The 24,102-nt window shown below is 45.7% G+C and overlaps 1 protein-coding gene across 2 annotated transcripts; it reads left to right on the forward strand.

The window, feature by feature from the left end:
* The first annotated feature begins 317 nt into the window (after positions 1–317).
* On the forward strand, positions 318–23,822 carry Lhx8 (LIM homeobox 8). Of its 2 annotated transcripts, XM_021158321.2 has the most exons (9): positions 318–398; positions 2,237–2,323; positions 2,512–2,673; positions 5,938–6,059; positions 8,120–8,340; positions 8,849–8,952; positions 13,847–13,942; positions 18,594–18,777; positions 23,176–23,240. In XM_021158321.2, the coding sequence occupies exons 1-9, from the start codon at positions 318–320 to the stop codon at positions 23,220–23,222; spliced, it is 1,104 nt and encodes a 367-aa protein (XP_021013980.1). In that variant the 3' UTR covers positions 23,223–23,240. The 2 variants fall into 2 exon arrangements, with proteins under 2 accessions (XP_021013980.1, XP_085691369.1); XM_085835243.1 differs by lacking the exon at positions 318–398 and having other exon boundaries at positions 18,594–18,781; positions 23,176–23,822.
* Positions 23,823–24,102: the final 280 nt, after the last annotated feature.

Genomic DNA, 24,102 nt, shown 5'->3' on the forward strand with positions numbered 1-24,102 from the left:
CATAAGGAGGTGAGGCTGTCCCTTAAGGAAAAGACTTTCCCCCACACCCCCTCCTCTCTGCGAGGTTCCACCCTCTGGAAAACACTTCTTTTCCTGGAGGGACAGGCCTTAGTGTGGCTGAGAGAGGAGTCTTAAGAACAGTGGGTCAGAGAGTGGCTACGGTCACCGTGGCCTTTTTGGAACGAGACACACTGGTGGCATCGCTGTCCTGTCTGTTAGCTTTCCTTGGCCTTTGGGGGCGGAGGAGGGGACACTGCGGACACCCACAGCCTCTGACCCTCTGGAGCTGGTATGTGACGAGCAGCGCCTGCGGGGCCATGTATTGGAAGAGCGATCAGATGTTTGTGTGTAAACTGGAGGGAAAGGACGTGCCGGAGCTGGCGGTTCCCCGCGAGAAGGTAAGCGAGCCTTCACCGGGCGGGATCTGTTGAATAGGAGTTTCCTTGAGAGAAGAGAGTTGTCCTGCTCCTAAACCAGGCTGGGAAACTACCTGTCACTGCCTCGTCTCCAGACCTGACAATTTTTTTTTATTACGTAGTAGCGTTAGGTAGTAATCACTGCGTCCCCTCCCCACGGGCTCACTTAACCTGAGGCATGGACACTCTAATTTGGGAGACGAAGCCTGGAGCCTAAGACGCTCACGGGGCAACGTGAGTTCTGCTTTTATTCTTTCTATGTGACCTGCTGTTCGCGGCAGTCTGGGGCAGGGGCCGGGGGTCTAGGTGTTTGTCTCATGGCACCAGATACCAATGGCTGCGCTCTGCTGAACGCTGGCTCTTGCCAGGGATAAGGTGCAAGTGGGGCTTGAGACCCGGCGGCGACAGACCTGGGGACTTGGGTCTTCCAGAGCCCGCCCGCTCTTAGAACCGGTCAAAAGAACGATTTCATTGGAAATACCAAAGGGGCAAACTTCGCAGTACGAGGCTAACCTAACGGGGAGACCTGGCAAGCTGTCACCTACTCCGGAGGCACGACCCGTGGGTGCTCGCATTTTATGGTGGAACCCAGTTCCTAAACTGTTGGAGAGCGGGGCTGGTGTGGGGGGTATCGGCTGGACACGGGCAGGTACTGCTGGCTTCGTGTTTGTCTGATGGTTGCGGGTAGAGTTTTTGCCCGGATGCTTTCTGTCCGCGAGGACGCGCCCGGGAGCAGCTGCGCTGGGGATGCCCAGGCGTGCGGCCCCTGGCCCACCTGGAGCTTTCGGAAGACAGAGGAAAAGGAGACAAAGGGACGCAAAAGCGAGGGGTGTGGGCTGTTGGAATCCGCGGACCCACTAGCCCTATACTAGACTTCTCAGAGAGACTGCATTCGTTTATAGAACAAAACTGAAAGTGCAGCCAGGGCTTGGGGACACTTGAGCGACGCGTCCGCGTGCTCTAAAATATTCTGACCCGCATTGGGTGAGGTTTTGTTTTTTTTTTTAATGGAACAAATTAAATTCAGCTGGATATTTCCATTATTCGGCTCGCTTTTGCACTGGTTAAAAATAATCCTTTAGTAGCTAAAATGTTGACTTACTGAGCACTAAGTGGCAATTCACACCTTAAAGAAACCAGTGTAAATCGCTTACGGTTCTAATTGCTTCAAGTTTACCAAAGAGCTGCTGGCTCCGTTTAATCTGAAGCATTTTCATTCAAATTGTCGGAACAAACACCAGGCTTCTTAAATCCCACTGTAATTAGCTTTCAAGTATCCGATTAAACCTCTTCACCTTTTGGGCTATCCTATTCAAAAAGCCCCCCCTTTAAAAAATATATGTGTGTCTTGCTCTTTTAATTGAGGTTATTAAAGAAATCAAGTTTCTCTCCCCACCCCCTCCTCAGTCATCTTTTCTTCTCTCTCACTCCACCTCCCCCCCGCCCCGTGCCCCCTTTAGCCGGGTGTTCCCCGCTCCCGGGTGATTGACGTCTAGAAAGCAATCGCTTTGTGCACCGAGGCCGGTTATTAGCTGGGTACCCCCGGTGGGGGGCGGGGGCCGGCGCGCCGGGGTGAGCGCAGGGCTCGAGCTCGGAGCAGCGGCCGCGCAGTCGTCGAGTCGCCCGCTGGCGGCGGCGGCCCAGGGAGGCTGCGCGCTGGCCGGCCAGCTGCGCCGGGGCTCAGGTGCCGGCGCTTGCACGCGCCGCCCTCGTGCGCGCCCTTCAAGAGCCCGGTGGGGCCCCGGCCGCCGGGCGCCGCGTGCTCGCCGCGGGCTCCTGACCGCTGTCTCCCTCCCTGCCTTCCCGCTCTCGCGGCGCAGTGCCCCGGGCTCATGTCGGAGGAGTGCGGGCGGCCTGCAGCCCTGGCGGCCGGGAGGACCCGCAAAGGCGCTGGGGAAGAAGGACTGGTGAGTGGGGTGGCGACCCGAGTGGGGACCCCCAGCTCCCTGGGCGGGGCGGGGCGCGGGGCTCCAGGGGTCCTGCTGGTCTGGGAATCCCACAGTGCGGATGGGGAAGGCTGGGGACGGAGGACAGTCCTTGGGCTGCCCCGTGGGGAGGTGGGACGTGAAAGGCCAGTGCTCGGCTGTTCCTGCAGGTGAATCCCGAGGGAGCCGGGGACGAGGACTCCTGCTCCTCCTCGGCCCCGCTTTCCCCGTCGTCCTCGCCCCAGTCCATGGCCTCGGGCTCCGTGTGCCCGCCAGGCAAGTGTGTGTGCAGCAGCTGCGGCCTGGAGATTGTGGACAAATACCTCCTCAAGGTAGGATGGTGAGCCCCGACGGAGTCAGTGTGAAGGTCGGGGGGAAGTGCCCCACCTCGTGTCAACCTCTCAGCATATTAGTCCACCACTCTTAAGGCCCACAGCGAGAAGTATGATATGGAACTATCGGATTTTCCTTATTGTGAAAGTCTAGGGATAGGGTCTACAGTGTAAATGAGGGTTCCCCAACCCCACCCCGAATGTACGGAGGACTCGGTCACCAACAGCAAAAAAAGGACTTGAGGAACCAGCACCCATTCTGGGACAGCTACCAGATGCCTAGGCTTTTGTTTGTTTTCCAAGCCTAGACTTTTGCTTACTTAAAAATCCCGTACTCTGCAAACTGGTCCCTCCTCTCCAATACACCCGTGCTGCTGTCTACAGAGACTAGTCCCAGTTCCGTGTGTTATTCCCTCTCACAGCGGCTCCTTCTGTAACTAAAAACACTTTAAAGATGTTTAGTTTTGAACTGTTACTGTCATCGCGGTCATAGGTTTATTTACCGGTACCTGGAACCTTCCCAAAGCAAAAGTTTATATAAAGCTTTAGAAGCCATTTCGGTACCTCCTAGATCTTGCTAAGCACAGTGATGTTATGTCCTACCAGGGCTTGGGGGCGGGGAGGGGGGCAGTCTAGCTGTAAAGTTTGGTGCACATATAAAACCCTCAGCTGAAGTGTTTCACGGGGTGGTTTCAGAGTTGACTGTCTTAATTTGGTTTAACTTTCTCTTAGACTCTTTCACTGGGGGTGGGAGGTTTTGCAGTTGAGATTCTGGCAGGCTGCAGTTACCCGTGTCCTGTCAGGCAGGATCTTGGTCCCCTGTGTGTCTTAATCTGAACACATTGGATTTCCAACTTCAATAGCTTTTAAAAACCACTATGTAAAACAATGCTTTCCAATATACTAAATTAGTTGCAAACCAGTTCACTTTCTGTCCCCCTCCTTGAGCTTCAGTTTTCAGAAGGATTAATTACAGAGAATAAAAGATCAAAACGTGAATTAGTGGGTTTCGTTAACTTAATGTCAACATTCAAAGGCTGCTTTCTGGGTGGAACGTGAATATTACTTCCTGGAGCCCAGATAAAACACGGAAAGAGGCTTGAGTGAAAACATTTTCTAATGTTTTTATTTGATTCTTGAAGCTGGAAAATTAACCTGGCTTTCTCTTTAAATCTGCATTCTTAAAATCCCATTTCCCATTTCGCTTCGTCCACAAAACCATGCACTGAGTCAACACAGCTTCTTGTTTGAAACAAAGTTCTCAGTGACTACCAGAACCTGGAGCAGTGTTTCTGGACCCGACTTAAGAAAATTTCAACATTTCACAGCAGAGATGTAGAAAATAACTACACAGTAAGATGTATTGTCTGAATTCTGCCTCAGACACTAGCATTGACCTTGTATAATTTTACACATTGTTCATGCTTGTCTTCATATTATATAAAAATTGTGTGTCTATGTGGTTCTGTAAAGTTTTCTTTTGTAATTGGACAGGAGTCTACCTAGGAAAGTTTTCTACACACAATCATATTCTACTAGGATTTATAAGTTAACTGAAATTTTCTACCATACAATCATTTAAGCACTCTGAACTCTCAGCATGCCTACCCCAAGCTGAAGGGCTAGCTCCTTATTAAGTTTGAATCTAAACTTCTCACTGGTAGCAAATATTTGACCCAGTATAGATGTAGCTTTTGAGGTTATGAAAAAAAAAAAAATACCAGCCTGTGGAGCAGCCGCACAATGTCAGACAAAAGAGTCAGCTGTGGTTGTTGCCCTCTACAGTCCTGTCCTAACCTAGCCTGGTGTGGAGCCATATTGGATTGATGCTAGTTCAGCAAAAGTTTCCAGAACCTTCCCAGAGTTCCCCCCACCCACCCTCCTTATTCCCTGGCAAGGACTGGGAATGTTAAGCAGCTCTCTTCTCTTTTTCAAAAGAAACCTTGAGGAAAGGTGTCAAGCCAGGCCTGAGGTCTGGCGCATGTAGAGCTAGAGAGAGGCTCCAGCCTCTGTTTTAAAGCCTTGTTTTAGAAAACAAAACAAAAGCCTGGTGTGATGGGAAGAAGGCCTCCAGTGGTGGATGCTCCAGATGCTTGGACTGAATACAGCTTAGGGGAAAACGTGAGGAAGATACATCTCTGCTTCCAGGAAGTATTCTGTTTGGTTAATGTCTTTTTATTCTATTTTAATCCAAGTAACTATTTTTATCTAGTGAACAGATAGTTCTTTCGAAGAAAGACCCAAACTTAAATTTTCATCAGAAATTAAACATTGCTTCGGGAAGAGGTTCATAAGTAGTTAGAAATCACAGTGTTTCCTTCAGAGTATCATTTATATCTTCCTCCTGTCAGTAAAACACCCTGGCTGCTAGCGTGAAAGTACAAACCTACTTAGTCCCAGTCTGCTGATCAACACACTCCAGGATCCGCATTGCAGGCCAGCACAGCTGGACATACATCTCCACTGGGGGGACTGAACTGCAGTGTTTAGGGGGATAACCTTCAGGTAACCTCAGTGGTCATTTGTTTTGTTCCCATGTCAAAGTCTAGAGTGCCCTACTTGATTAAATACCACTGTCTCACTACTTGAAGTACAAGTAAACATATTTCCTGGGTGCATTTAAAACCACCTTAATCTGCTATCTTTCTTTCTCCAGAAGCTCAGTCATTCCTTGGGCTAGCAACATCCCCTCCTCCTGGGCACTTTGCTCTCTGTAGCTGTATATGTTAGGGGAGGAGGCACAGCATCCTTGCACTCTACCTTAGGAAGGTCTGATGTATAAGGGAAGGGTATTGCCTGCTTTCTCTATTGGGGTGTTTTACAAATCTATTCTCTGTCTTTGTTGTTCCTACTGATGGGTTGCACAGTTCACAGCTGTTTGCCCAAACTGTAGGTCAAAAGGTTTGTCTTGACTTCCGTGTAACTACCAGGTTATAGAAAGGATTAGAGTAAGGACAGAAACAGAACCCGTATATATGACTCTAGACTAAACATTTTCTCTCAGGTTTTCTCAGAGAGGAAGGGAGAGAGAAAATGAATATGGAAGAAAACCCAAATCCTTCAGAAGCATGTAAAAACAAAACCAAGCTTGAACTGTGGCCTAGAGGAGTCTGGGTTCTTGTTGGAGTCTAGAAGAGACTATAGCCGGATGCATGCTCATGTCAAGGGTGCTGTTTGGGTGGAGGCATTCAGAGCGTTCAGAGCGTGGCTGGGGCTCAGAAGGCAGTGTGGACCGGGCTGCTCACCCTCACTCTCCCCTTGCAGGTGAATGACTTATGCTGGCATGTCCGCTGTCTCTCCTGCAGTGTCTGCAGAACATCCCTGGGAAGGCACACGAGCTGCTACATTAAGGATAAAGACATTTTCTGTAAACTCGATTACTTCAGGTATATTGCCAAGTTCTCCTTTTAATAAACACCCCCCAAGACCATTATTTTAAAAACGACTTTTGTAACAGGGCCTTTTGCATACAGTTTGATTACTCAAGGGCAATTTTTAGGATATATTTCAAATTATTCCTTTCTAGATCAGATCTTGCTACATAGCCTAGGTTGGCCTTCAACTCAGGATCGTCCTGTGTTGGCCCTCTCAGGTGCTGAGATTAGAGGTTTCAAGCATCAGGGTCAACCTCTTAATTTCGGGGGATGGAGTATAATTTGTACTAAAACTAAATTAATGTTAGTTTGCTTCCTTTAGGAATTGTCTAAATAAAACTTCATATTGGGTTGTTTTCCCAAACTAGAGGGCGAAAGTTTGGGGCATTCAAAACAGAGACTCGTGGGGTCTGCCGTAAAGGATGAGACACTCAGTGGCTGCGGTGCCTCTTGTTTAAAGTCAGTGGTGGAGTGGGATGAAATCATCATGCAAGAACTGATGCTGGTCACAAACAAGGTGCCAGGCGTTTGGATGCTATAATCAGCTACACTATTATTCAAAGGACAAACTAATCAACTGTCATAAATACAGCAAACTGAGTTACTCTGCCAGAGGTCGAGCCAGAGGCCGAACCTTCATTCTGCTCTTCGCCTTTGGGTTACGAGACTATCTTTGTACAAGATATTAAACGTTACAATTCTCACAGGGATCTCCCCGTGGCTGTTTGCGTCAGGTGTGTCCCAGGATGCACTGCTCTGTGGAGAGTTGTGTGAACGTGATCATAAGCACTGCTTTAGCTGTGGTCATGTCTCTTCTTTGTCTGCGTTCCGAAATGAGAAAAAGTTCACTGCAAAGCTCTGTCTAGCAGGACTTTGCTAGACAGTCTGCTAATTGTGGTGTAGATGAGGTTTCAAAGACTTCTATCAGAGTTCTATATGATTGCAGCTTAGAGCACGGCTTTGTAGTATCCAGTCTATCTTATAAAATCAAATGGTCTTTAAAATTACTAAAAATGTACAGTTCTTGCCAGAGCTGCTTTCCATTTTAAAAGCGTTAGTAACAATTGCTTCCTCTTCAACTTACAGTGTGCTGAGTTTACTTTTTTATATTAAACACCCTTTGAAAAATTTTTGATTCTTTTTAAAGATTCATTAAAAATCCATTTCTTTCGGGTTTTGGATTTTTTGGTATATGTTCTGAAGTTCATTTTTAGAATTTAATGCTCCAATTAATTTGGCAATACTTTAAAAAATGGTTCCCGGGTAGATACAGGCAGATATGCTAACCTTGTCCACCAGTGACTGAGTTGGGAGACAGAGCAGGGCATATGATCACTAATACTGGGAGCATAAAAATTCCCTTCTGCTCTTGTGTCTTGCTAAGAATGCCTACAGATGTTTCTGGAAGTTTTAGACTCCATTTCCACACTTCTGTGGCAGGCGAAGTGGCCATTTGTCATGGCTGGGAAGCCTCTGAATTTTAGCTCCTCGCTCCAGAGGGTGAGGAATATAGATTCTGTACATTCTCTGATAATTTCCAATTTAAATATGTTAGCACTAGTTGCTACCCCGAATCATCTCAGCTTGATTTTGTGTTTGTTTTGTTTCTGGCACTGGGGACTAAACCCAGTGTGCATTATTAAGTACACACCCGACCATGAGCTAGGCTCATCCCCTCAACTGGATTTTAGTCATTGTTTCTATTTTGGGTTACCATATTTTTATCCTTCAAGGTTTTCAACCTGGAGTGTGTATGAGTGAGTGTGCGTGTATATCTGGAATCTCTAGAAAACCTGTAAATGCCTTAATGGTTGACACAATGTAAGGGCTGTTGAGACTACTATTTCATGTATTTTAGAAAAAAAAAATCTGAAAACTTTTGAAGCGTTGTTTTTAAGAAAGATTTGAATTGGGACCATGTCTCAACTGCTTCCCATATTGATATTAAGAGGAATTCATTCTTGTTTCACTTTTAAAATACTTAACTTAGATAATTCCAATACAGCACGATGATGTGTTTGTTTGAGGTCAGCCCGGAAAAATACCTCACCATGCCTCCTTCCTGTGTCCAGACGGTATGGGACCCGCTGTTCCCGCTGTGGCAGGCACATCCACTCGACTGACTGGGTCCGCAGGGCCAAGGGCAACGTGTATCACCTGGCCTGCTTTGCCTGCTTTTCTTGCAAGAGGCAACTGTCCACAGGAGAGGAGTTCGCCTTGGTGGAGGAGAAGGTCCTCTGTAGAGTGCACTTTGACTGCATGCTGGACAATCTAAAGAGAGAAGTGGAGAACGGTGAGCGAGGAGCACAATTTCAGTCTTTCAGGATGGGGAGCGAGGAGATTAAACCTGACTTCACCCCAGGGCAGTTCTAATGCATTATTTTATACAGGGAACAATGATGGTAAAGTTAGCATCGTTGCCAGCAAAAGACTCCAGCTGTTGGTTTACAGCCAAAGCGTGGCCTCAAAGCTAGTTCTACATCCACACTATAGTCTCAGGCAGCAGCCTAGAGTTTGGGTTCAGCCTTTATTTTCTATGCATAGATATATACTTTTTTAAAATTATTTTTATAGAGATATATACTTTTAATTTACTGCATTTGGGGTAGATTGCACAAGGCTATAAGTACTGTCTCTTATAGTCTATTTGCAGCAAGTTTTTCTTTAAAAAAAAAAAAAGCTTTACCAATTTAAAAGATGCATGGTGCATTGCAAGAGGCCAAGGTGTGTGAGGAAACTGGCTGTATAGAAGTATAGATCCATCTGAGCTACCAACTAGATGGTTTGTTTTCAAAATGCAGGTAATGGGATTACTGTGGAAGGAGCCCTTCTCACAGAGCAAGACGTCAATCATCCAAAGCCAGCCAAAAGAGCTCGGACCAGCTTCACAGCCGATCAGCTCCAGGTAGACGTGGCAATGCATTTGTGATTTTTTTGAAGCCCTTTCCCCACAAAAGAAAACAGACCTAAAGAAAAATTAAAAAGCAACCTCCATGCTGCCGGAAAATACTGTTTTCTAAAAGGTTGTAGTATACTTTTTTAAAAGATATAACTTTTCTATCTTTTATATATCCACGAGAGTGTTAATGTGTACTTAGCTGCCTTGAAAGGTCATGGGGTGCAGTCTAGTCAGTAGTTTGGTGTCCTTCAGGTCTTTTGATGTCAACATCAAATGGGGGCACAGTGTTGGTCTATTCCGGCTTCCACGAGCTCAGTCTAAGGCAGACATTTTTGATACAACAGAAGATGACTGTATGGAGACTCAGCTGAAAGAGGCAGCATCCAGGGCTGTGGGGCTCCAATGTGTTGCCATTTAACTAAATGACATGTTGCTTAATATATAGAATTGCACGAAGTTTGTCTAGAAAAGACCAGAGTCTGCCCAGCACAGACAGGAATCTACGGTTGACACCAGTCATAAAGGGATGGAGGTGGCATTTTCTTCTCTGTGCTAAGGTTGACTCTGCCCTTGAAAACAGAGGAAGGAACTTCCTTATCAGAGCTGTGCTGGCTATGGGCATTACCTCATCTTTGAAAACTGTCAAGGAATATACCCCTTGCTTTGGATTTAAGTCTACATATGATGAGTCTTTCTGGCTTTTTCTATTTTCTTTTGAATCATGTTTTCTAGAAGATCAGCATGGCTGAGGTATTTGATTTGTGTTTAGATAAATAATTTACTGCACCTCTTCCAGGGACTGTATATTTAGCATCAACTTCGGCTCAGGACTGAAGGCAATTGTGTCTTGTTAACAAATAAAGGAAAAACCACTTCTAGTAGTCAGAGACTGGCCAGCATTTCAGACCTCTATAGCAGAAATGTTTCAGGAGTGGTATTTAAAGAATGATTTGAGGGGTAACCTGGATGTGACCAGTGTTCTAAAAGAATTTGGCGGTAGACCAGACTCAGATTATTAAAATCTAGATCCATTAAGGAAAAAACCTCCAAGGACACAATTACTTTTATTAATTAGATATTAAGTCTTTGACCAGTGAGTAAGACATGAAAAATGAGAGAATTGAGAGATTTCGTTTCCCTTGAGCTGTGTTCCTCTGCTGCTCCCTGGAGCGCTGGAGAAAATCACAGACAGCCTGGGTTTGAATTCTTATCCGAGCTTTGCAGTCTGAACAGGTGGGCTGGGTTAGACAGAGTGGCTAAGAGACAAATATCGTATTGAAAGTGCCTCAGAGACTTGGCCGTGACTTTGACAATTACAAGCTTCATAATTTGGATGTGAAAATTCCTTCTTAAAATTATAACTGTGGAAGTTTGAAGTCATGGCAGGTATCTATACAATCTCCTGTGGGAAGATAGTTACAGAAAAAAAAATGTGATTATTTGCGGAGGTTTATGCGGGCCAAGTCCTGTCCATATCATCTTTGTCTCCTCACCTATTCCAACAAGTCCTCCGTGTAGTCAGCCTCTCCAAGGGCACATCGAGGCAATCTGCCACTGAAGGGAATAGCAGAAAAAAGGCTCGGATGTGCCCAACCTCTGTGCTTTTCATGTGGTTTTGCCTCCCAGGAGGCCATGTGCTTCACCAGAACACAGCAAAACAGAGAAGAGAAATCTTGAATTTTACAGACAGGCTTACAATAACAACTTGCGTTGTTCACAAAATACTTAAACCATGCATTGCTATATAAGAACATGGCTCAAACCATAAGCTTTAAAAAACGGATCAGAGTGAGTTCTAAAAGTGAAAGCACGGTCTCAACTATTCAGCATTCAGTGGCATTGATCCTACACCCGAGACTAGAGAACAAGAAAGCCCGAATAGCCACAGATAATAAACAAACAAGAAAACCCAAGTCATTTCCTTTCACCAGATTATCTGATAAAAAAAAAAGTATGATAATCACCTTGTCAAATTGTCTCAATTTTGAGAAAACTGAATGTATTCAAATATTGAATTCAACAAAATAATAATAAAAAAAAATCACCCATGAAAACTGGTCTGAGACTGGCCATGCTTGCTTTGGACAGAGGAGTGTTCACATAGGGTAACTAAAGAAATTCCCCAAATTCCATGTCAGAGTCTCATAGGAAGAAAAGCTTCCAGATCAGAGGGGTATGGCTACAGTTGTATCTCAAACATGGGATACAGATGTATCATAAGCACAAGGAGGACACTTAAATTCCTGCTTGTGCCATGGTTCACTCCCAACAGCCAGCCATGTCCGGATCAAACATGCCAACCTGGTTGGCTCCTCCTCGGGTGTACTTTTGCTATCATTGTTCAGATGCTGGTACACACACTGTGACTTTCCTGGATCTTGGCTTAGTGATGACGCCACTGGGCTTTGCCTTGATCGTCCCCAGACAGCCCCCACTGGGCCTGGGAGTGGTTTGTAGTTGCTTGGGCATCTGCCAAATAGGGAAGCTACATAGAATTTAAAGGTCTTGGTTTTCTTTTCTTCTTTTTTCCTTCCTCCCTCCTTCCCTCTGTCTCTCCCCCTTTCTTTCTTTCTTCTTTTTCTTTTCTCTTTCCTTTCTTTCTTTCTTTCTTTCTTTCTTTCTTTCTTTCTTTCCTTCTTTCCTTCCTTCCTTCCTTCCCTCCCTCCCTCCCTCCCTCCCTCCCTCCCTCCCTCCCTCCTTGTTCTTCTTCTTCTTGTTCTTCTTTTTGTTCTTCTTCTTCTTGTTCCTCCTCCTCCTCCTCCTCCTCCTCCTCTTTCTTCTTCTTCTTCTTCTTCTTCTTCTTCTTCTTCTTCTTCTTCTTCTTCTTCTCCTTCTCCTTCTCCTTCTCCTTCTCCTTCTCCTTCTCCTTCTCCTTCTCCTTCTCCTTCTCCTTCTCCTTCTCCTTCTCCTTCTCCTTCTCCTTCTCCTTCTCCTTCTCCTTCTCCTTCTCCTTCTCCTTCTCCTTCTCCTTCTCCTTCTCCTTCTCCTTCTCCTTCTCTCTCTCTCTCTCTCTCTCTCTCTCTCTCTCTCTCTCTCTGACTGAATACTGGTACTAGCTAATAGAATAGCAAAGTGCCCTATTTTCCTTAGAATAATTCTGGTTCCTAATGGCCAGGGTGGACTTAAGTTCCATTTCCTTCCTTGATGGATATCTTTACTAAATGTATGCTGGTTCTATTATTAAACTTTTACTTCCAGAGGTCTTTTTCTTTTTCTTTTTAAATCAGCTAATCAGTAATGACCTTGGGAGCAAATCCCCAAATATCCCTTCTGCTTGATCTTTCTGGGAAATTAAAGACATGATCAATTCACTTGCCATTTGTCTTTGGGATGTTACCCCCAAGTCACCACACACACACACACACACACACACACACAAGCACAAGTGGATAGAAAAGCAGCCCCTTGGATTAAAGAACGGTAGAAAGAAGGGATACGGAGTCCATTTTCCAATGTCTTAAAATAAGAACGTCTATAATCCTTTTACAATGAATCTATCAATACAGTTTTAGATGGGAAGCTAGAAGCCCTTGATTCTAGAAGAGTTCTAACCCGCGGCATCTTAACTGAGGGGGTCATTTGCAGTCTCAAAATGTTTCTGGGCTTTTTCTCCATGCTCTTGAGACTTTCCTCATATTGTCAACGTTCCTCTGAAGAGTACATTGCATCACAGGCAACACAGGCAAGCAGAGAATGCAGCCACACCGCCCCCTACCCACTAAGGAGGGTAATGCAATGCAAAAGGATGCTTTTCCCTATTCAGAGAGAGGGACTTTGCAAAGTAAGCTGATGGGTTCCCTGTGACAAGTGAAGAGACAGAAAGCCAGCCAGCGCCAGCAGGAGCAGGCCAAGACAAAGCTCACACTGCCTGGGGGAGGTGGGCAGCAGGGTGAGGAAGTGGGGACACCATTTAGGGCAGCAGGGACCAACACAGTGGGGAAGTGGGTACTGCACAGACAAGCACAGCCTACTGAATGCCCTATTCTTAGTTAATTATCTTTATCTCATATTCCCCTCAGCTGACTGACTTTACATAATAAAATTCAAAATTACTGGATTCTCACGAGTCCCCCATCCCAGAAGCCTTCACAGCGGCTTTCATTTCCCTCTTTCCATCACTGTTAATTAGAGAGGATGACTGGCATTTCTATATTTTTCTTTTAGGAACTTAAGATCAGGACCCCCTACCCCCACCATATATGAATGTACATTTGTCATAGCACTTGGCATAATGGTATCAATCCAGAATGTCACCTCTGAATCGATGGACTCTGCTAAGGTCTTGATGCATGGACTAAAGTATGTGTCTCCTTTTAAGATCTTAAGAGGTTGCTTCCTATGAAGCAAACACCCTCCTCCCCTTCCCTTCCCTGCCCCCCCAGCAGTGACATCATTGCAGTATGCTGTAATCCATCTCTGCAGTGGAGTACTGTTTGTAGATCAACAACAACAACAACAACAAAAAAAAACGATGTAAGAGCCCTTGAGGCTGTTGAGACCCACGGAGGCTAGAGATAACTATGGTGGGACTTGAGTCTTTTGTTGAGTCCCAGTGCAGGGATATTTTACAAATGGGAAGCCGAGGGCGAGAGTGGGAGAGTCAGCTCCTGTGTGTTTTGGGAGTTCGGAGACTGGGTGGAGAGAGGGTAGTGTCTCTAATGGCCTAGCTGAGGGGCAGAGTTTCCAGGGGGTTAATTTTTAAAGATCTTAAGAGTTCATGTAAATTTACAAAGCACGCGCCTTTCTTTTACTTGTGTTCGCTGTATTCATTTTCAAATACCAAAATACACAACACGGTTTTTCTTTGTGTGCCTTATCTGTGCTACCATCAAAATGCAAAGGATCAAGCTTTTAACTGTTTGCTCCCAACTGTTTGCTCTGTCTTTAAAAACCGCCGCAGGTGATGCAAGCACAGTTCGCTCAGGACAACAACCCAGACGCACAGACCCTCCAGAAACTGGCAGAAAGGACGGGCTTAAGCAGGCGCGTCATACAGGTGAGAACCCGTAGGTAAACCAAGAGGTGCAGAGAATTCTACATCTGATGCTTTGGGTGTGTGTGCTATTCTTTTGTGGCAAAACTTCAGACTGCCAGCTCCTACGTCCACTCTGAGTCAATTTTTTTTTTTTAAAAAAAGCTTTATTTTATGTATGTGAGTACACTGTCATTGTCTTCAGACACACCAGAAGAGGGCATCAGACCCCATGATAGATGGTTGTCAGCCACCATGTGGTTGCTGGGAATTGAACTCAGGACCTCTGAAAGAACAGTCAGTGTTTTTAACCTCTTAGAACCATCTCTCCAACCCCTAAGTCAGGTTTTTTGGTTTTGTTTTTGTTTTGCTTATGTGGCAAAACTTTTCCTGGGAAGACGCAGGAGATGCAGCACCCGCATCTGTTCACTCCAGATAAGGAGCCTACGACAGACCAAAGTATGGAGGCCACCAAGTCCAACTTAGTGAACTAGCAAGTTTTTTTAGGGGTTACTTGCAGGAGCAGAACTGAGTCAAAGACAGCTAAATTATCAAAGCCCACCCCAGCATGTGTGACAGCTCACAGAGCTGGCAAGCTGGAGCTCACTGCACAGCCTGCAGGCAGCTCAGCAGGCTGGAGAGTGCCCTTTCCAGGTGCTCATGTGGTCTAAAGTTCTCCCAGGAAGCTGGGTTGGCTGGTTTGTCTCTGCTTCTCCCAGACAACTGCTCCCCCACCTCCACCCACTTGCTCAGGATCTGCTTTGCAGCTTTGCCTTTCTGAAAGTGACTCTCAGCTTTTAATGTTTACCCTGACAGGGAGAGGGGTGGGGCCTGTGAGTCTGCTCAGTTTCAGGGACTTCCTGAAGTTATTCTGAGCCATTTGCCTTCCTGCTTAAGGAGCTTCCTCCTGGATGGGGTGTTTCAATCTCAGAGGGAACTGTTAAACAACAGCCTGTCGTGGGCTTCCTGGGACTAGGCCACCATCTGTCATGTGACACTCTGGTCATCTTTATTCTAGTCACAGAGGCTTTTGATCCTTACACCGAGAAGCACTGAAGGCAAATCTGGTTCTAAACTCGGCTCTCCTTTCCCCTACTGTCCCTCTTTTTGTACCCCGCATCCCCATGTATAGGGTATGAGCTGCCATTACTAAAGATTCAGGGAGAGGAGGTGACATAACCAAAGCTAGGAAAGGATGAGGTACAGCCTAACATACTACACTGTAGAGTTTATATATGGAAATTCTGGGATTGGGATTGCAAAAGCCTCTTTGGAGAAGGAAGCCATGATAGGAGACTGGAGAAGATAGGATACATTGGCATAACATGGGAAGAAGTCAAGCCAGGAGTTTTGGTTGTGGTGACCAAACCAGTGAGGTGGTTGTTGGTTTGCTAGATCACTCACTCACTTGCCTGCTCATTCATTTGTTCCTTCTTCGTCTTAGGAGATTCAAGTGCAGTGTGGGCCTATAACTAATTGCATAGTGATAGCAGATACTGGCTGCCAGCAAGACAAGAAAACAGCCTAGAAACTGCAACAGAGAAGCAGAGGGAAGATCATTGTTAACTTAGAAACCAAAACCCAGTTGGCTATTGGGAGGGAGATGCACTCACCTTTACCTGTGCTAGCCATGCAGTGTGGGGTAAAGGCTCCCTCAGGTGGAGGCAATGGCTGTGAGAACACCACCTGAAGTGTAAACAGAGGTCCCCCCAAAAGCCTTATACCTTGAATATCGAGTTGATCTTTAATAAACATGGAGTGTGTACAAGGAGTGGGGAGAAACCGGAGAGGGAGGATAGGGTCCCAGGTGTGTGTGCACGGAGCATGGCAGCACCACAGAGGGTCTGAAGAAGGATGGCATCAAAGAGGAGGAGACCACCTGAGCCAAGTCAGCAGAGAGAGACTGGGGATGTGGAACATAATTTAAAAGAATTGCTGAGTTTCTTTTAAAAACCAAAGGCACTAATAATAACCAGTAGGGAAAAATATGGAAAAAAAATTCCGGCCAGGGCTGGTGGTGGCTTGCTTTTCTTTTGGGATGCCTGTGTTGTTTGTGAGGCCTGATACCTGCCCCTAAGGTACTCTCCAGGGAGCAGGAAGTATTTCAGATGAACAAGTAATCCTGCACTTGCCTCCACCCTCCCCCAATGGTAGCAGCTTCTCTAAAGACAGGGCTTCCAGGGGCTCTGGTGATTGCAAGATGCCAGAGGCTCCCTTGGCAAGCAGGTCCATATTCCTTATCCCTTGTACAGCCCACACATTCAGAATGCTGTTTATTTGTACAGAAGAACTAGCAAGGGATCAACCCAGAGCGCTTAAAAGATCTAGAAGTGGTGTAGCATGAAGCACTATATGACTGTGGAGAAGAGGCTAGGATAAGGAGGGGAGGCTGTAGGTATCTTCAGGCTTCTGTGCATGGCATTCTGTGAAAGTGTGGATAGCAAGGACTGGCTCAACCCCAAGCTGCATCTCTGCTGCTGATACCACTGCAGGCAGTCAAGTTTCCTGTGGGTAGCTCAGACGCCATGGCCTGAGGGATCCCTTCCAGTCCCAGACTCTGTATATTCATGGTGGAATTCAGACTCATGACTGTTGTGAATCTGGCAGAGGAGATGGGATGGCCTTTCCAGAGTGGTTTGACTTATTGAAGGAATAAGGATCTGAGAGAGACAGAGACAGAGAGACAGAGACAGAGACAAACTGCTAGGCTGTCTCCAGACACGTATTTGGGTCCCCGTGAGCAAGTCAGATTGAGTTCTAGCATCAGCACTCAAGGATTATATTTTTTGGATCAGAACTTCTAGTATGTGTCCATTGAATTTAAGATGTCTCCGGTGAGATAATTAGTGACTACTGCTATCAGAGGTGGCACGTGACCTTCTAAGTCTCCACCTAGAAACATTCCCTGCGCTTTCTCTAGTCACCTGTGTGCCCTGTGACAGTGATAACTCCCTGGTTTGAATTTATGGCTGGTCAGCACTCAGCTCAAGGGATAGCGTATGCCTTTGAAATCAGACCAACCACCTTTTCCCTTATAAATTCTTTGCAGCGTCTTTCTCTTCTCTCACGCCACGAAACTCCTACTTACCAGACCTGGACGCAGGTGACCCCCAGGTCTTTCCCTGGCTTTGGTATCTCTATTCCACCGAGATGCCAAAATGCTTATTCTAATTTCTTTTGTCTTTATCATTTCTCCTGTGACACAATTTTTTTGGAATGATGGGGGTCAAGTAAATGTGTGTGTGTGTGTCTGCCTGCCTGCGTGTGTCTGTACGTGCACATATGTGTATGTATGTGTAAATGTTTTGGATTGTACCCAGAGTCCTACACATGCCAGGCAAGCTACACCCTAGCCTGTGGTAGCATTGTTTGATAGAATAACTCTGTATGTTGCCTCTCATGACAGACTGTCCACTCACATACAGATTAGTTTCTGGATATGGTTTCTAGCAGTCTGGCCTCACCAGTCTGGAATTGCTTCATTTCTGCAATAGAGAGGATGGCAGAGTGGCTGGTACTTTGCTTCTTATGAGGCCTTACCAGTTGGGTGTGTTTGTAGTTCATTCTACTTAAATACGACTAGTTTGTTCTTATAATAGAGTTGACCTTAGTGTGCTTTGAAGGAAATAGTCTGTGTACTCACTGAGAGAGCTTGCACTCAGCAGGCTAAAATGTGACTGGGATGGCTCAATCAAGAATTTTGTAGAAAGCTGTGAGTTCCCAGTAGGGACTTTAATAATTCGAACAAGGATTTGAAATGCATCCAGCAGGTGTCTAAGAATACAACAGCACTTTCTTTTTAAGTTCTGATTAAAAGACCTTTCCTGTTTTCTGCTTTTTCCAAATGCCAATAGTAAAACTAGAGCTATGTTTCTGGAATTCTCAAGGCTTTACTATTTTTAAAAGATGCTGCTTTAGCATAGAATAGACCTTGAAATCACCAGAGACTATTAGCTGGGGAGAAAGGACTTGTAATAATACTTGAACTAAAATGTTAGCTCCAACCCTTGAACTTCTTAGGACTTTTTGAGGCAGAATCTGGCACATCCCAGGCTGGCTTCTAGCTTTCCACACAGCCAGAAATGACCTTGAATTAATCAATTTTTTATTGGATATTTTCTTTATTTACATTTCAAATGATATCCCCTCTCCCAGTTCCCCCCCACCCCCCAAAACCCTCTATCCCATCCCTCCTCCCCCTGCTTCTATGAGGGTGATCCCCCCACTCCCCCACCCACCCCAACCTCCCCCCCTTGCATTCCCTTACACTGGGGCATCAAGCCTTCACAGGACCAAGGGCCTCTTCTCCCATTGATGCCCAACAAAACCATCCTCTGCTACATATGCGGCTGGAGCCATGGGTCCCTCCATGTATACTCATTGGTTGGTTGTTTAGTCCCTGGGACATCTGTTTGATTGATGTTGTTCTTCCTATGGGGTGGCAAATTTATTATCTACCTGCCTCCTCCTCCCAAGTGCTGGGATTACAGGAATGCAGCACCACATCCAGTTTCTATGAGGCAGGTGATGAATCAACCCCATGGCTTCAGGGCCTCCCAGTCCTGTCTGCAGCCTTTTGGAAAGCTTGTTCTGTGGATGGCTGTCAGGATGTGTGCCTCAGGCTGCTGACCAGAAGCTGCTGTGTGACCTCACCACACACTCTTCTCCCCGGCAGGTGTGGTTTCAGAACTGCAGGGCCCGCCATAAGAAACACGTCAGTCCCAACCATTCTTCCTCAGCCCCGGTCACAGCTGTCCCCTCCTCCAGGCTGTCCCCACCCATGTTGGAAGAAATGGCTTATTCTGCCTACGTACCCCAGGATGGGACGATGCTGACGGCGCTGCACTCATACATGGATGGTAGGTAGCACAGCTGGGAACTTCTAACCTGTTTGTTGATCTCATTCACATTTTGAAAGATTACCTCGGTCATGGCTGAACAGCATTACAGCAGGTACAGAAGACAGTAATTGTAATCAACTATTAGTTGAACCCTCTATTGCGAAGCCACAGATATAAGTGATGACTCAGGACTTGGGTGGTTTGGTTTTGTTTTGCCTGTCTATTCCTCTGTAGCACTGGTACTGTAAATCTGCGCCATCCTGCCTAGAGTTGTTGTTTGTTTCTGTTTTTGTTTGTTTGTTTGTTTGTTTATTCACTTTATATCCCACTCACTGCCCCCCTCCTGGTCACTCCTTCCCACAATTCTTCCCCCATCCCCCTCTCCCCTTCTCCTGTGAGTGGGTGGGGTGGGGCCTCCCTAGGTATCCCCCTTCACCCTGTCACCTCAAGTCGCTGTGAAGGTAGGCACTTCCTCTCCCACTGAGGCCAGACAAGGCAGCCCAGCTAGAACACATCCCACAAGCAACAACTTTTGAGATAGCCCCTGCTCCAGTTGTTTGGAACCTACATGAAAACCAAGGTGCACATCTGCTACATATGTGCAGGGAGGCCTAGATCCAGCCCCTATATGTTCTTTGGTTGGTGGTTCAGTCTCTGAGAACCCCCAAGGGCCCAGGTTAGTTGATTCTGTTGATCTTCCTGTGGAGTTCCTCTCCCCTTCAGGGCCTGTAATCCTTCCTTCTATTCTTCCATAAGAGTCCCCAAGTTCCATCCACTGTGTGGCTGTGGGTGTCTGCATCTGTCTGAGTCAGCTGGTGGATGCAGCCTCTCGGAGGACAACATGCTTCTGTCTGCAAGTACAACAGCGTATCACTAATAGTGTCAGGGATCGGTGCTTGCCCACGGGATGGGTCTCAAGTTGGGTGGGTTATTGGTGACCATTACCTCACTCTCTGCTCCAACCCCCATCCCTGCATTTCTTGTAGACAGGATACATTTCAGATTGAAAGTTTTGTGGGTGGGTTGGTGTACCTGTCGCTCTCCTGGGGGTGCTACCTGGGCACAGGAGGCAGCCTCCTTAGGTTCCATGTCCCCAATTCTGTGAGTCACAGCTGAGGTCACCCCCACTGATTCTTGGGTGCCTCCTCTATCCCAGGTCTCTGTCTCTTCCTGGAGAGGTCCCCCACCTCCCTTCCCTGTCAGTTGCAGATTTCCATTCTCAAGGCCATTTGGCTATCATCCCTGCCCTTCTCCATACCTGGCCCCAGACGCCCACTCCCCTCCCATCCCCTTTCCCACCCAGTTCCCTCCCTCCATCTGCCTTCCTTGGCCATTCCATTTTCCCTTCCAAGTTGAACTCAAGCAACCTTGCTCCAGCATCTTTAGGTCTGTGGATTGTAGTGTGGGCATCCTGTACTTTATGGCTAATGTCCACTTGTAAGTGAGTACATACCATGCATGTCCTTTTGGGACTGCGTTACTTCACTCAGGATGGCATTCTCAAGATCCATCCATTGGTTTTTGCTGGCAACATTTTGTATTTCTTTCTTTTCATTTTTTAAAGATTTCCTTTATTTTTATTCTATGCATATACGTGTTGCCTGTATGTGTGTCTGTGCCACGTGCATAAAAGTAACATCAGAGGCCAGAAGAGGGCCTCTCTCCTGGAACTGCAGGAAGGTGGTTGTGAAGCACTATGTGGATGCTGGGAATTGAACCTGGAAGAGCAGCCAGTGCGCTTAACTGCTGAGCCATCTCCTTGGCCCCTTTTGCTTTGTTTTCAACTAAATAAATATTTAAATAATTTACTTTTCTATGCTCAGAAAGATTGACCTTTCTGGACTGGAGGTTTCTGTTTTGTGTTGTCTTGATTTGTTTGGTTTTTTTTGTTTTTGTTTGGTTTGGTTTTGGATACACACACACACACACATATATATATATATATGTATATATATATACACACATATATATGTATATGTATACATACATATATATGCACACATATATATACACATATATGTATATATACATATATACACATATACATATATGTATATATATATATATTTTTTTTTTTTTTCTTAATTGAAGTCAATCATGTATAAAGCACTCACAAGTGCTGGGCATGGTACTTGCCACAATGAGCACCCCTCCCCTCCCCTCCTCCCCACTCCTCCTCTCCCTCCTCCCTCTCCTTTCCCTCTGTCCTCCTTTCCCCCTACTTCTCCCCCCCCCCTCTCCATGGAGTGTGAGAGTCCTCAGTCTTGCTGATTTATTATACAGAACTCCACTTGAGGGATCGTTTCATGCCTGTTCTGTGGTTGATCATTTTTTGTGTTCCAGTTTGGGTGTTTTAGTAACAAGCTACTGTGGATTCTCTTGCATGCATCCCTTGGTACCTGTTGAAGCTTCTCTCTGGTCTATGCGTGGGTTATGTGTGAGGGCGTAGCTAGAGCAGTTGCTCTACTTCAGGACATTCTACCAGAAGCTTCACACCATGGCCAGACCAGCTTTCCCTGACCAGCAGCAGCATGAGAGCCCTGAAGGTCCCCACAAGCACTGAGCATGTGTCCCTTCTCACCCTGGCCAGTCTGGTGACCGTGAGGTTCCATCTCATGTTTATCAGCTTTCCCCCATGACAGACAAGATGTCCCCAGCTCCTTGGACGCCTGTTTAACTCTTGTGAAGACCCTCCATATCTATTTGGTTACTCTCCTGATGGTTTCAATTTTCAAAACAGATTTTATTTCTTGATTGTTATCTATGTATAAAGCTTTTGATCACAGCACACATTGGAAATATCTTCTGCTTAGAGGCTCTTCTAGCTTGTTTGATGCCTTGCATTAAAAAGAACCGCTTATTTAGCCGGCTGTGGTGGCATAGGCCTTAATCCCACCACTTAGGAAGAGGCACAGACAGGTAGATCTTCGAGTTTGAGGGTAGCCTGATCTACATAGAGAATTCTGGGCCAGCCAAGGTTACATAGTGAGACTCTGTCTCAAAAAATTATTTTTGGTCAATGTCGAAGATTTTTTTTTTACATTCAGGTTTTTGACCTTTCATTTTTAGTGTATTTTCTTCCAATTCATCTTCTAGTTCACAAATTCCCTGTGTATGTAAGAGCGGCAGCCTTATCCATTGGCTTCTTCAGTTGCTATGTTCCTCAGCTTGACGACTCCCATCTGTGCTGATATCTGTCTCGTTGACCTCTTAGTCCTCATGTGAACAGTTGGATTATCCACGTTCACATGGGGGCTCACGCTTGATGGCTCCAATGTTTGGGCTTTTTCTGCATCTTCTCTGATATTTCTCCTCTGTTTTTAGTCAAGCCAAATCTTATTTCTTGCCAAAACAAAGCAAAACAAACAAACGAAACCAAAAAAATCATGAAACACAAAAGCACTTTATTTCAGATGTTAGGTAAGAAGAAATACCCAGAGGCTCTGGATGGCCTGTCTGCAGAGATGACTGTAGCTTCCTGTGGTACAAACCTGGGCTACAGGAAATCACCGTAAACACAGTCCTTGTGAAGCAAGTCTGCATTGGCTTCACAACTTTTGACACTGGGATCCCAAATGAGGGACTGTGTGTGTTCGATTTTTGTTTGTCCACTGCCCCACCAAAGTCCCCCAGCCTGAGAGACATTCCTCTCTGCTGCATTTGTTAGTGTCTCTGTCAGGAAGAAACCATCTTTCCCTTCTCTCCTCTCTGTCACTAAACTTGAGAACTCCCCAGTCCTTGGGTATCTTCCCAGCTCACAATCCAGTCACTATCTGGCTCTCCTAGTTGCTCTCAAAGGGAAGTTTGGGTTGAAGTGGCATGGCCTTGGCTTTAAGTTTTTTTGTTAAAAACCAACAAACACAATACCATTGTGCCATGCGATCACGCTACAGTTGGAACTGTGTGTGTCCTTTAAGAGACTGCAGTGCTACCCAAGACAAACATGTTTAGATGCCAGCAGAGCATGGGGGTTCTCACCTGTAACCCCAGGACCCTGGACACTGAGGCAGAGGAGGACCATGAGTGTAATTCAGGGAGAATGCACTCCTAAGGGGAACCTGGGTGTCCCCCACACCCTGATACCCGCACAAAAGACAGGCAACGTCTTCACACAGGGCTCATGTACCTTTCTCACTGAATGGGACAGTGATGGAACACATCACCATGCCCAAAGCCTCCCCCTGATAAAGATGGGGTGGCTAAGGATCACCTGGATGCTTAGTTGTTCACTCCCTGTAGGAATGAGTCAGCAGTGCTGCTGAGGTGGGAGAGTGACCTCTGCTAGTGTCTGATACCTAGCTATCAGGTGAAACCAATGCCCATCCCCGAGACAGTGACCTTGACATGCTCTTGTGTGTTTAAGCCGCTCTCAGTCACGCTAAGGAACTGATAGCCATATCTCTTTCTGTTTTGTAGCTCACCAACAACTCCTGGACTCCAGCCCTTGTTACCCCATCCAATGACCCAGCTGCCAATAAGTCATACCTAATTCCTTCTTTCAGGGATAGAAATGATTGAGGATATAAACTTGTCATTTATTATGTATAAAATACCATTGAGAAGATATTAATGTTAATTTTTTTATTTAACACTCAAAGCATTTCGAACATCCTCTCGCTGCCCAGGTATGTATCTAGAGTTGGCCTGCAAGACACTTTTATTGATTCTTCATTTTGTTTTTTTTTGTAAAACTTATGTTTACAAAGAAGAAAACAAGTCAAAACATTTTTTTTTTGTATTGTCTGGAAATAGTTGGCTCGAGTGTGTGTCTATTAACTTATTTGTCACCAAAAGAGCACTTTGCCTGAAAGGCAGGACTGATCGTGTGCAAAACGTTTACAATCCTTTGTGAAACTGTAGTTTATCATTAGTTTGTACCTGTAAGTTATTGTTATAAATATTATCTGTATTTTTTGTCATATACAACTTTATACCTTGAAGCTTGTATCTGTGAATTTGCAACTGAAATTTATTTTGCCAGTGTTTTCGGGACGAGCTGAAGGCACGTCCGTTGTAGCATGCCGCGCACACCCACGGGGTGCCTGCACTCGGAGTTCTAGCTGTAAATAACACTCTAGTTTACAAAGCCTACCATCCTAAGTTCATTAAACACTTTGCATCCTTGTGAAATTTGCTGCCCACTTCTCTTCTGTGTGTATTGTCACCAGTAAATTGCTCTTAATTCCTTTTTTTTTTTTAGCTGTTTTCTTTTGAAAACAGGGTTATGGGTACATTTTATTGGGAAACCTATTTGTAGATGACTATTCTTAACAACAAGAACAAGCCCACATGAAAACATCTCATTTGGCCTCTTTTAAACTAGCTCAAATTAATGTGAGCTTA

This window comes from Mus caroli, unplaced genomic scaffold (assembly GCF_978045245.1).
Source record: "Mus caroli unplaced genomic scaffold, Mus_caroli_1 scaffold_3, whole genome shotgun sequence".
Classification (NCBI taxonomy): Eukaryota; Metazoa; Chordata; class Mammalia; order Rodentia; family Muridae; genus Mus; species Mus caroli.